Source organism: Phalacrocorax aristotelis, chromosome 22 (genome assembly GCF_949628215.1).
Source record: "Phalacrocorax aristotelis chromosome 22, bGulAri2.1, whole genome shotgun sequence".
Taxonomy (NCBI): domain Eukaryota; kingdom Metazoa; phylum Chordata; class Aves; order Suliformes; family Phalacrocoracidae; genus Phalacrocorax; species Phalacrocorax aristotelis.
In genome coordinates, this window is record NC_134297.1 from 3,802,225 (window position 1) to 3,814,473 (window position 12,249).

General features: G+C 56.1%; 1 protein-coding gene across 1 annotated transcript in view; it reads left to right on the forward strand.

The window, feature by feature from the left end:
• The window catches only part of TECTA (tectorin alpha), a 30,842-nt gene that overhangs the window by 12,089 nt on the left and 6,504 nt on the right, over positions 1-12,249 (forward strand). The window contains exons 7-14 of the mRNA XM_075116057.1: positions 2,012-2,424; positions 2,717-3,287; positions 3,816-4,408; positions 4,910-5,483; positions 6,677-7,287; positions 7,608-8,169; positions 9,541-9,740; positions 11,309-11,692. Coding sequence (XP_074972158.1) covers positions 2,012-2,424; positions 2,717-3,287; positions 3,816-4,408; positions 4,910-5,483; positions 6,677-7,287; positions 7,608-8,169; positions 9,541-9,740; positions 11,309-11,692 — 3,908 coding nt within the window. The remainder of the gene's footprint in view (positions 1-2,011; positions 2,425-2,716; positions 3,288-3,815; positions 4,409-4,909; positions 5,484-6,676; positions 7,288-7,607; positions 8,170-9,540; positions 9,741-11,308; positions 11,693-12,249) is intronic.

The window sequence follows — 12,249 nt, forward strand, 5'->3', positions numbered from 1 at the left end:
CTCTCACAGATGGCCAGGTCAGCGCGCAAGGAATATTTGCGGCAGAGCCTCAGTGCGGACGAGGTCTGACTTGGCAGCTCAGAGAAAACTGAGAGGGGCCCGTGAACACTAGGGAGTTGTCTTTGGTCTCGGAGTTGCTTTCAACCACCCACAAGCAAAACTCATCCGTGCTAGGTTTTTGTCCTCCCTGGGATTTTAGTAGCATGGTGTTTCTGTAAGCCTCAATTTCTGCTGCCTGGAAGCAGGACCCTAACCCAAAGTCAAGGGTGGATGGGGCTCGAGTGTTTCACAGGAGTTGGGTGCCACCAAGCCATCATCTTGATGCTTTTCTGTGACACTGAAGGTGACAATGGGAAAGACCTGCAGACGGCAATTTCCTCTTGCTGCTGGAGTGGCAAAGCTGATGGTGTAGTTCCATTTCCCTTGTTTCTGCAGGAGGAATAGCAGGTTTTCTGGGCAGGACAAATGCCACACCCCTGCATCAGTTACAGTGTCTGTGCATGTGTCACTGACAGCATGGGGTTAGAAAGGGATTATTAAATGCACACAGCAACTGCACAGGGACTCTGCTGAAGAGAGATTATTGCATTACCATTCGACAAATAAAACTGTCAGGAGCATTTGCTGTGGTCTGGGAGACTTTCTAGTAAGAGAGAATTGTCACTTGCCAATGGACACTGGAGATGGCACCACTCTGAGATATGTGGCTTCTTTATGTCCTGGTTTAGGACTGTACCGAAGAAGGCTTGTGAGACCCCAGGGCTCTTGCAGCCCCAGCAGCAGTTTCAGGTCCAACCACTCCAGCCACTTCCAGCTGGTGACCCCAGGAAGAAAGGCTGGACTTTGCAAAAGGGCTGAAAGCCAGTCTCAGCTTTGCAGGTGACGAGGGCAGCATGGGTAGATCCCACCACTGGATTTGCATTTCGTGGCGGACAGCCAGTTGCCCTTCATGAGAGGAGCTGCAGCACGAGGTGTTGGAGGTGAGGGAGCCGTGCCTAATGGTGCTCATTTGCCCAAATCCTCCGCACCAGGACAGTCATCATGGGAGCCCTCACAAGGGGGTCTTGCTAAGAGGACATGTTGTTTGTTGTAGTGGAAAATAGCCTTTTTTGTAGGAGGAAGGGAAGATAAAAGTTTGAGAGAGGTAAATTCAGGCGGCAGAAGCCACGCGCATGAGAAGTGTGAAAGATGGCCATATGGAGGAGAGGGAAACTCTAACGGGTATATGCCACCCTTGTTCTCTCGTCTTCTCTCTGCCTCTCACATCTCTCACCAGACAAACCTGCCTCCCTTTACGGTACCACCGTGTAACAAGTCTGCTCAGTCTATTGCTGTGCGATCACTCCATCGTTTCCTGTTGTCACTAGTGTACGGTGTGGAGTTACTTGCCAACAGCTCTTTGGTTTCGTAACTACTATGAGCACTTTCTGAATGGGAGTGAATTGCCTCTGGACCGCTGACGCCAGAGCTGCTCTCCAACTGGCAAAGTTACATCAATGGAGGAATTCTAGAGGTGGCGAGAAAGCTGGTGCAAGTACAGTGACAGCGTTGGAAATGGCCTCCAAAAGGCACAAGCTTTACCAGTGGACTTTCCCTTTGAGAAATAGCACAAATGGCTCTTCTTCTGCTTCAATATCACGGGACACAAGGGTGGTGGTGTCCAAAATGGAAGGAGTAGCCTCCAAATTAGCCAGCCTGCGTGATGCAGCACTGATCCCAGACTTGTGGCAGTGCTCACACCACCCCACAGACTTGTGGAGTGGGTAGGACTTGAAGGGGATGCACCGTATATTGAAAATGAGGCTTGCAATTGTAGCACTGTGCTGAGTGGCTCTTGCTGGGGGTCTGTGCAAAGAAAGCAGCCGAGAAGCTCAGTAGCAGGATGTTTTTGCAGAGGTCCTGATCGTAGGGCTGGCAGACCTCTCCAAGGACTGGCATGGTGCAATTAGAGCACGTTGTTCTGTTTAGAGAAGTGATGTAGTATGGGTTTTTCCCCTTTCTCTCTTTCTAGGACAGTTTCTCCGTCAAGGGGAGATCTTCTGGGACAATGCCAACTGCACCACCAAGTGCCGCTGCCTGGACTTCAACAACGAGATCTTCTGCCAGGAGATGGCTTGTGGCCCCTTTGAAGTGTGCGAGCCGAAGACCAAGTTCTTCCAGTGCGTGCCAGTGGAGAGCAGCACCTGCGTGGTGTTCGGAGATCCACATTACCACACCTTCGACGGCTTCCTCTTTCACTTCCAGGGTTCCTGCTCCTACCTTCTCGCCAGGCAGTGCTGGCCAGGCTCCCAGCTGCCCTACTTCAACGTGGAGGCCAAGAACGAGAACCGAGGCGGCTCCTCCGTCTCCTGGCTGAGGGATATTTTTGTGGAGGTCTACTCACACAAGATTGTCCTCCCCAAAGGCGGCTTTGGGAAAGCAAAGGTAAGAGCCCTGCTGAAAGGGGAGAGCTTGCCAGGTCAGCTCCTCCAAGGCGGCGGCGAGACCGCGGTGGCAACCCGGGGAGCGTGGGACAGCACTTCTGGGCCCCGCGCATCCCTCGGGGGACACGGGTGACAGGCGTGGTGGCAAATGCCTGTGGCTTACCCACAGCAGTCCTGCACATGTCCCTGACCCTAAGACCCCATAATGGGGCTGTGTGGCTCCTGTCTGTGTTCCAGTATGAGGGCTCTGCTATTTCATCTGCCGGTTCAGTCATCTGGTGGTGTTCCCGCAGGTGGATGACTTGGTGGTGTCCCTACCCATCTCTCTGGAACTGGGTGCAATAAAAGTCTACCAAAGCGGCTTGTCCACAGCTCTGGAGACCGACTTTGGCCTGCTGGTGACCTACGATGGACAACACTATGCCTCTGTCTCTGTTCCGGGCACGTACATCAATGCCACATGCGGTCTGTGTGGGAATTACAATAAAGACCCCGAGGACGATACCCTCCGCTCAGACGGGAGGTTGGCCACGTCCGTGCCAGACCTGGGTGAGAGCTGGCGAGTGCCGCACCCCGAGCGGAAATGCTCACCTGGCTGCTTGGACAACTGCAGCCTCTGCGATGCCGCCACCGAGTCTCTCTATTTCACCTCTGAATACTGCGGCTTCATCAACAAGAGCGGCGGGCCGCTGTGGGAGTGTGGCACCGTTGTGGACCCCACCGCCTTTGTCCACAGCTGTGTCTACGACCTCTGCAGTGCGCGGGATAATGGCACTGGCCTGTGCCAAGCCATCCAGGCGTATGCCGCGGTATGCCAGGCCCTGGGCATCTCAGTGGGAGAGTGGCGTGCCCGGACGGGATGTGGTAAGTTTTTGCATGCTCCTGCCATGAGCCTTCCCCTCTGGAGAAGGGGAGCGATTTCAGGGGTCTGCCCATGTGCTGAGCAGTGCATGAGAGGTGGGGGGAGAAATCCAGGGGAGGGAGCTGGGTGAGAGCTGATCTTGTGCCAAGAAAAGGGTGGCAGGAGTCAGGCATAAGGCGGGAGCTCCACATTGCTCTGCAGACAGTCAGCCACCGTGATGAGAGATGGAGTCTGGACTGGAACGGGGACTGGCTGACAGCACACTTCTTGGCCCACCCTCCTCGCCTGCAGCGTTAAATAGCTGTGGGTGGCTCGATGGCTGTGGGGCTGTTTTGGAGAAGCTATTGCTTGCATAAGTGGAATGGTTGGGGAGGCATAGGGGGGAAATGGAGGGCCAATTCTACTGTCAAGCAGTTCTCCAGGGTCACTATGTGTTGCTTCTGTTGTGGGTCAATGGGAAAGAAGTAATTGGCCCCAAACCATGCTGTAATATGGTCCTCCTGTTGTTTGCCTCCCCTCTGCACCCACAGTGACAGCCGTGCAGTGCCCAGAGCTCAGCCACTACTCAGTGTGTGTCAGCAGCTGCCCCGCCACGTGTTCGGACCTCACAGCCCCGCTGACCTGCTCCTCCCCATGCACCGAGGGCTGTGAGTGCAACGAGGGCCATGTTCTCAGCACGGACCGCTGCGTCCCTGTCCAGAAGTGTGGCTGTGATGTGGATGGCCGGTATTACGCCATCGGGGAGTCTTTCTGGGCAGCAGCGGACTGCACGGTGGAGTGCAAGTGCGACGACGGCGGAGAGGCCAGGTGCTTCAACACCACGTGCCCCGAAGGAAAGGTCTGTACCATTGAGAATGGCTACCGGGGTTGCTACCCCAAGCGGGAGAGCCTGTGTTTGGTGGGACAGAATCAGGTGCTGCAGACCTTTGACGGCGTCGCCTTCCCCTATCCGCTGGAGCACTCCTACACGCTGCTTAAAACCTGCCCGGAGAGACCAGACTTCATTGAAGTGGATATCAGCCAAAAGAAGCCTGGATCTGCTCCCAACGGGCCACGTGTCGTGCGGATCCAAGTGGTCGGCCAAGAGGTGAAGATCGGAGGCAGCAGCCTGTCTGAGATCAAGGTAAAGGTGCTGCTGTCAGGGTGGCTCACCCCGGGGTGGGAGGCAGTGGCTTACGCTGTGATCTGATGTCCCTTTGGAGAAGGGCTCACAGGTCTGCAGCCCTGGAGCATTCCCCCAAGTCGGGGCCTCAAGCACTACAGTGGCACTTGGGGGAAGCCTGCGTGGGCCACCACTGCATAGAGGCCCTTTAGATGCCTGCGAAGTTGTTGTCTCAGTGCTGTTATTCCTGTTTGCTTGCCACGTCAGCTCTGGAGTCTTTCTTGACATTGTGGTTGTCTCCTGTAACTTGTTTTTTCCCTGGAAAAACAATCTCTGTTTCTGGGGTGAAATGCAAGGAAATGGCTGTATCCCCCCACTTGAAGAAGGCTCCGGGCCTTGGAGGGTGGGGTCTGGGCCAGGAAGCATTTAGCGTACCCAGCGTGGCATGGCCAGCAGGTGGGAAGGGCTGTGCAAAGTCACTTCGCCCTCCCTGAAGCGTCTCAATCTGCTTGTTACTTGTAGGTGAACGGTTATGACGTGGAGCTGCCCTATTTCCACCCTTCCGGCCGCTTGGAAATCTACCGTAGCAACAACAGCACCATGATGGAGTCGGAGGGTCTCCTGGCTATCGGCTACTACGATTCGGGCCTCCTGGAGATCCGCCTCTCCACCGCCTACTTCAGCTGCACTGGGGGCCTGTGCGGCTTCTTCAACAGCAACGCCAGCGACGAGTTCTGCCTGCCCAAGGGCAAGTGCACAGACAACCTGGAGCTCTTCCTGGAGAGCTGGACTACATTTGATGAGATCTGCAATGGGGAGTGCGGGGACCTCCTCAAGGCTTGCAACAACGACTCGGAGCTGCTCAAGTCCTACAGGAGCCGCTCCAGCTGCGGCATCATCAACGACCCCACCAACAGCTCCTTCCTGGAGTGTCACAGCGTGGTCAACGTCTCGGCCTACTACAGGACATGCCTCTTCCGCCTGTGCCAAAGTGGGGGCAACCAGTCGGAGCTGTGTGACGCAGTGGCACGCTACGCGGGCGCCTGCAAGAATGCCGAGGTGGACGTCGGCCAGTGGAGGAGCCACAGCTTTTGCCGTGAGTCCGCCAAAGCTTTTAAGTACTCAGGGCAGGGAGAAGGGGATGTAGACACCTCCAGTCTTGGGCAGGCTTTTTTTCAGGAGCTTGTGGGTGTACAGAGGTAGAACAGCTTTTCTTATGGGATGCCAAAAAGTACAGGCTCTCTTTCCCTCCGTCCTCTCCCATCTCTGGTGGGTACCCCTTAGCCACAGGGTGCTCCTCTATGGCTGAGTTGGAAGACAATAACAGAGGGCTGCATGGATGGGAGGTGCTGACCCGATGGCGCTTACGGCAGCATCAGATGTCCAAAGTCATATGAAGGGGTAGGGGTGGAGGTGTCTAAATGCTGGCAATCTGTGGCAATTTTCCTACTCTCTTCCCTACTGGCCAACCAAAGATTGGCTTTGCCATTGAAGTAGCTGTGCCTGGTAGAGCTTTCTGCCATGAGGGAGGCCGGTGTGTACAAAGCGCTCTCCCGCAGAGCGTACAGAAAGAAAAGGGGAATTGCAGTAGGAATGCAATGCCTCCTGAGCCTGAAAGCAAGGCAGTGCCGCCCCAAGTACTGACGGTAGTTTCTAAGCGGCGCTCGTGCCGGCAGACAGATTTCCCAGTGAGGTGATTTCAGGGTGGCATTTCAGGAGGCATGAGGAGTTCTGTGATGCAGTGTAGGAGCATTCCAGAGCCACAGATGGTGTCTGACAGTGCTGTGCGCCACCACTAGGGGATAATTTGAATAACACCTGGTTTTAGCTGTTGCTATAAACTTGCTGTTGATGGGAAAACATTCATAATTAAGAAGCGAATGTGAAAAATCCCCAGGGTGGAAGTACATGGTGGGGAAGTGGCCCCCATCTCCATCATGGAGGTTTGAGGGAGGCAACTGTTTGGGAAGAGGGAGCAGCACATCCTCTCTGTTGTGTGAGGCAACCCAAGCCTAAGCCCTGGCCTCATACCCTCTGAATAAGCAGGAGGAGGTGTTGCTTGGCATGTAGCGGGACAGGACTGTGATGTGAGGAGGGTGACGGCTGAGAGAAGGAGGGGTTGCAAACAAAAGCCAGTGGCCAGCAAGGTGCTGGAACTGTTTCCCCTCTTTTTTCCCCTGAACTGGTCGCTCCTCTCCCCGTTCCCACCTTTTGCCTGTTCCCCAACCCCATGCTGCCCCAGGGCTGCCGGAGCTGGGAACTCACGCTCCATGTTTGTCGGCCCTGCAGCTCTCGCCTGCCCAGAGAACAGCCATTTCGAGGAGTGCATGAGCTGCATGGAGACCTGCGAGACCCTGGCCACGGGCCCCATCTGCACAGACACCTGTGTGGAGGGCTGCCGGTGCGACGAGGGCTTCGCCCTCCACGGCACCCGCTGCATTCCCCGTGGCGAGTGCGGCTGCAATTTTGAGGGGCGCCAGCTGGCCACTAACCAGACCTTTTGGATGGATGTTGCCTGCCACTTCCTCTGCTACTGCAACGGCTCTGACAACAGTGTGTACTGCGAGAACGTCTCCTGCAAGGACGATGAGTACTGCCTGGAGGAGAACGGCCTCTACTACTGCCACGTCCGCACCGACGCCTCCTGCATCGTCTCTGGCTACGGACACTACCTGACTTTCGACGGCTACTCTTTTGACTTCCAGAGCAGCTGTGCGTTGGTCCTGTGCACCACGATCTCTCGGCCAAGGGTGGAGCGCTCAGACACCTTCCCAGCGTTCACCGTCACAGCCAAGAACGAGGATCGGGACACATCTCTGGCCCTGTGGGTGAAACAAGTCGAAGTGGAGGTCTTCAATTACAACATCGTCATCCACCGTGCCTACAAATATACCGTGCTGGTGAGTGCAGGGCCACAAGGGCCAGGGTTATTGCTCCCTGGTGCAGCTCTTAAACCATGGAGTGACTCCCTAGGCACGAGGCCTTACAGCTCACAAGGTTTTCCAGGGTTTGGGAAGGGCATACGCTTGGGCTTGTCCCTAGGGTGCCACCAGGCGCAGATTTCAGAGGGGAGTTCCATTTTGGCTGCCTTGTTTCGGATGTAGTAGCAAGGACAGTGAGGACCTTGCTCGGGAGCACTGAGCTGCCCTCCTTCGTGTCCTCCCACAGAAGCTCCAGTTATCATCCACACTCACGGTGCATCTTGTTTCCTTCCCTGTAGATCAACAACGAGCGTCTCTACCTGCCCTTGAAGTTGGGCCAGGGCAAAGTGAACATCTTTGCCTTTGGCTTTCACATAGTGGTTGAGACAGACTTTGGGCTGAAGGTGGTGTACGACTGGAAGACCTTCCTCTCCATCACCATCCCGCGTAGTTTCCAGAACCTGACCTACGGCCTCTGCGGCCGCTACAACGGCAACCCCGAGGACGACCTGGTGGCTGTGGGTGGCATGCCAGCCACCACTGTCACTGACTTCGTCCAGAGCTGGACGAAGCGGGACACGTTCTGCCGCGTGGGCTGTGGTGACCGCTGCCCTGCCTGCGGGAAGGTAGAAGGCTTCTGGAAGCCCCAGCAGCTCTGCAGCCTCATCCCAAGCCAAAGCGGCGTCTTTGCCAAGTGCCACAGCAAGATCAACCCTGGCTTTTTCTACAAGAACTGCCTCTTCGACACCTGTGTTGATGGGGGAGCCATGCAAACGGCCTGCAGCTGGCTGCAGAATTATGCCAGCACGTGCCAAACGCAGGGCATCGCCATTACCGGCTGGAGGAACTTCACCTCGTGCTGTAAGTGCCACCCTACCCCCAGGCCCTTCTTCCCTAGAGGTGTTTCCCATGGCCATCCACCGTAGCTGTAGCAATTGCTGGAACTCACCCTGTAGGGAGGTAGTAGAGCACCACACAGAGCACCAGCGGGTGTCCGCTTCCTCCAGGCCATCAACCCAAACACATTCTGGGTCCCCACAGTCAGCGCCTGGGGATGGTCCGCAGGGATCCCTTCCTCCCTGCAGGATAAGAGGGCTGTTGACAGAGCAGTGAGCTAAAGCGACACAGTAAATGTGCACATAGTCACTGCCGAGCGCACCAGATCACCCTGTGTGTGGACCAGGAAGGGGGGTCCGATGGCCCGGCAGCTAGTCCCTCCCACACTTGCTGGGTGGGGCGGGGGTGTGGGACTGGGTCTGGGGCGTCATGTTCTCTTGGAGTTGTTACTTACTGTGTGTGGTATAGCAGGAGCCAGGATGGAAAGGGGAAGCCTCAAGTTCAGAAGATATCAGCTGTCCCTCTGTTGTTAAGGAGGAATTGTACTAGTCAGCTTCAAAGCCAGGAGTACGGTTGCTCTAATGAATCCGCATGCTCTTGTCAATAAGATTATGATGCGATGTTCAGTTAGGCTCCCGAGGACAGGGGCCACGAGCGCCTCTGGCAGCCGATCTATACGGCAAATCAGATGGGAAGTAATTGTTCTTCCTAACAATACTGAAAATTAAATTTAGTTCCAACAAGCAAACTCATGGTTCAGAAGGCACCACTCTCACAGGGCACGGGCAGCGAGACCACCGACAGGCACCCTACACGCCAGGTCTGAAATGGTCCCTGCCAAGACAGTGGAGCGTGGGGAGAGGTGGCCTGCCCAAGCATGGGCAGCAGCCCTTGGCAGGCTTCACGCTCTGATGGACCAGCAAAAACACATCCCCTGAAACGTGTCCCTATACGGAGAGCATGGAGGCTCCGTACGCTGCCTGAAAGGCCCCAGGGCCAGCATGGGCGTCCCTCCTGGATGGAGAGGTTAATCTGGTGTCAATGAGTAGGCTTGTTTGCAGGAACGCAGGGAGCACAGGGAAAGGACTCTCAGGAAACTGATGTGCAGGAGCTCAGAGACAACAGTGAGTAACAAAGTGTTGCTCAGCTTGGACTAGGCAGCCAGCAAGGGGTGTCAGATGGAGGGATGAAGGCTGCCTTTTCCCTTCAGTTGCATGGCCGGGTGCTCCAGGTCCCTCTCTGGCCAACGTGGTCCATGTTAACCACCTTGGCAGGGGAGTTAGCTGCCTAGGGACACCAGCGGTGGGGGTTACGGCCCCACGTGTGGCTGGCGGCCAGGCTGGTTTTGTCTGGGGAGTTAATCTGTATCCATCTTGTCCTCTGGCAACGTTGCAGCCGTCAGCTGTCCCCCCAACAGCCACTACGAGAGCTGTGTGTCCCTGTGCCAGCCCCGATGCGCCGCCATCCGGCTGAAGAGCGACTGCAGCCACTACTGCGTGGAGGGATGCCAGTGCGACCCTGGGTACGTCCTCAATGGGAAGAGCTGCATCCTTCCCCACAACTGCGGCTGCTACTCCGATGGCAAATACTACGAGGTATGCTGTTCGCGTCCTTCTCTTGCTGCTTGCTCCCACCCTCTTTCTGATACTCCCGGGCAGCGTCTCGTGCCCTGAGCAGGGACAGCAGTGAGGCCAGGCCGGTGCCAGTTGTCGTCCTGTGCCTGTTTGCCAGGGTCAGCCTCAGTCAGAGTGAGTGCTTCACAGGGCCTGGAGGGACAGGTCCTCTCCTTCATCAGCATTATGCGTGTCTGCTGGTCCATGGCCATGCTTGGGGATTGCTCTGAAATCTGGTCTTTTTGCACCAAGCAAGAGTGGGCGGGCAACAAGGGGCAGAGCAGATAGACGTGCATCAAGCGAAGGCAGAGAGAGGCAAAGAGGGCTCTGTAGTGAAGCCCCAGTGATGGCCCTTGGAGTGTTTGCTGGTGTTTGCTGGGGCCAAGCTGTCCCGCGGTCTCCCACATCCTCCTCTGAGCTGCAGAGCATATTCCCGTCGCTCCTGCTAGAGGAGTCCCTGTGTTGAGATCGGTCCAGCTCTGATCTGGCTACCAGCATGTGCGCAGGTTAGGTGGCTTACACGTCAGGGGCACCTCTCCTGTGATGGTCTCGTTTCCAGCCCAAGTCTCACATGGCTGCTCTTTTGGCGCTCAGCTCCAAGGAAGGCTGGCATAGATCAAGGAAGGCTCAAGCCGAGGGCCCCATGGGAATTATAGCTCCCAGAGGAGTGGAAAGGTGGAGCTGGTAAGACTCTACAAGGCAAGAGCCCAGTACCACCCTGGTGATGGAAACCATCGTTGTTGGTGAGGGTAGGGATGATGCAGTGGCAGCACGGGGCTGTCGCGGCTCTAGAGGGTACCAGGGGTAGAAAGGAGAGGGACGTCCTCTGATGGTGTGCTGCGTAGCAAGTCTTCCTGTCTGGCAAAATCACCATGTGGCTGTTGCGTGAGGATGGCTTGGGTGTCAAGCAATGACGGGAGGGACCTGGTGGAGCAGGGAGAAGAAAAGGTGATGACTGGGAAGACCGGCTTTGATGAGTGCCAAACTCCACTATAGTATGACATTGTTGTTCTAGGTATTCTGCATGAGATGGATTTAGTGTGTCACATGAAATTTACTTATTTGTAGCTATTGGATGTTACTTGGGAGTTTGATTCAGCAGGGTGTGGTGCCAGTGGCATTGCTCATGTTGTAGTGGGTTGTATTTTGTGTCAGTGAAGTTGTTCTGCATAAGGTGCCTTTGCCAAGCCCCACACCCATAACAAGCCAGTATTGTGGCGCTGTTGTGTGGGGACTCTTGTGGACGAGCTGGTGGCCGGAAGGGCACAAGAAAGAGGTCAGGGAGGTACTTAGTGCACTGTGGTTTTCATGCATGTATGGGAGGCAAGGGACGTTGTGGCAGCAGTGGAAACATGCAGTTTCCTCATGCCTGCGGGTAGCAGAGAATGTTGCAAGGTAGGTGCAAGCTGCCGGCATGTTCTTACCCTCTGCCCTCTCTGCCCATTCTTACTTGCCACGTGGCAGAAGGGCGTAAGCCTTGGCCCAAGCAACTACAGAGGGTAGGGTGGGGGTTCTCAGCCTTCCCGGCCAGTGACGGGTCCCTCTTTCAGCCCAAGCAGCTCTTCTGGAACGGGGACTGCACCCGTCGGTGCCGCTGCTTCCGGCGCAACCTCATCCAGTGCGACCCACGGCACTGCAAATCAGACGAGGAGTGTGCCCTGCGCAGTGGCGTCCGCGGCTGCTTCAGCACCAGGAGCTCCTTCTGCCTGGCGGCGGGTGGTGGCGTCTTCCGCACCTTCGATGGGGCCTTCCTCCGCTTTCCCGCCAACTGCGCCTTCGTCCTCTCCACCATCTGCCAGAAGCTGCCCGATTTCTCCTTCCAGCTCATCATCAACTTTGACAAGTGGTCCTCGCCTAACCTCACCATCATCTCCCCTGTGTACTTCTACATCAATGAGGAGCAGATTCTTATCAGTGACAGGAATACCGTCAAGGTAAGGTCTCACTGGGGGCATCCACCCCCTCCGGAGAGGGGCCATGGGTCGAGCTGCAGGGAACTGGCTCCCAAGTGGAGAAGGATGGTGTGCGGGACTGCGCAATAGTCTCCATTAGGAACCTGGAAGGCTCTGTTGGTGGCTTTGTGTCCCGTTCGAGGCACCTCTACAGGTGAGGGGTACAGCTGTCATCTCTCAGGCTTCGTGGAGGGATACTGGCCAGGACAAAAGCACTGGCAGGAGATGAGGCTGTCCACAGCCAGGGAGTTTGTAGTTGCATACCTGTCCACCTCTTGGTGGTGTTGGCAAAGCTGCCCTTCTGAGTGGAGGGGTACAGAGGGCTGCCTGTCACTGCGGTGTCACTCGGTGTCTGAAGGGCACCGTCTGTGGCCCTTCCTGCTAAGTGATGAGTTCCAAGCTAGAGCCTCTGCACGTGAATAGGGTTCCCTCTGCAGCGCAACGTCGTGTGGGCTTGTTAAGGGAGGTGGTGTGTTCAGAGCAATCCATCGGGCCAGAAGGAGGATATGCCGGCCCCTGCCAAAGACAAGGTGGTGTGT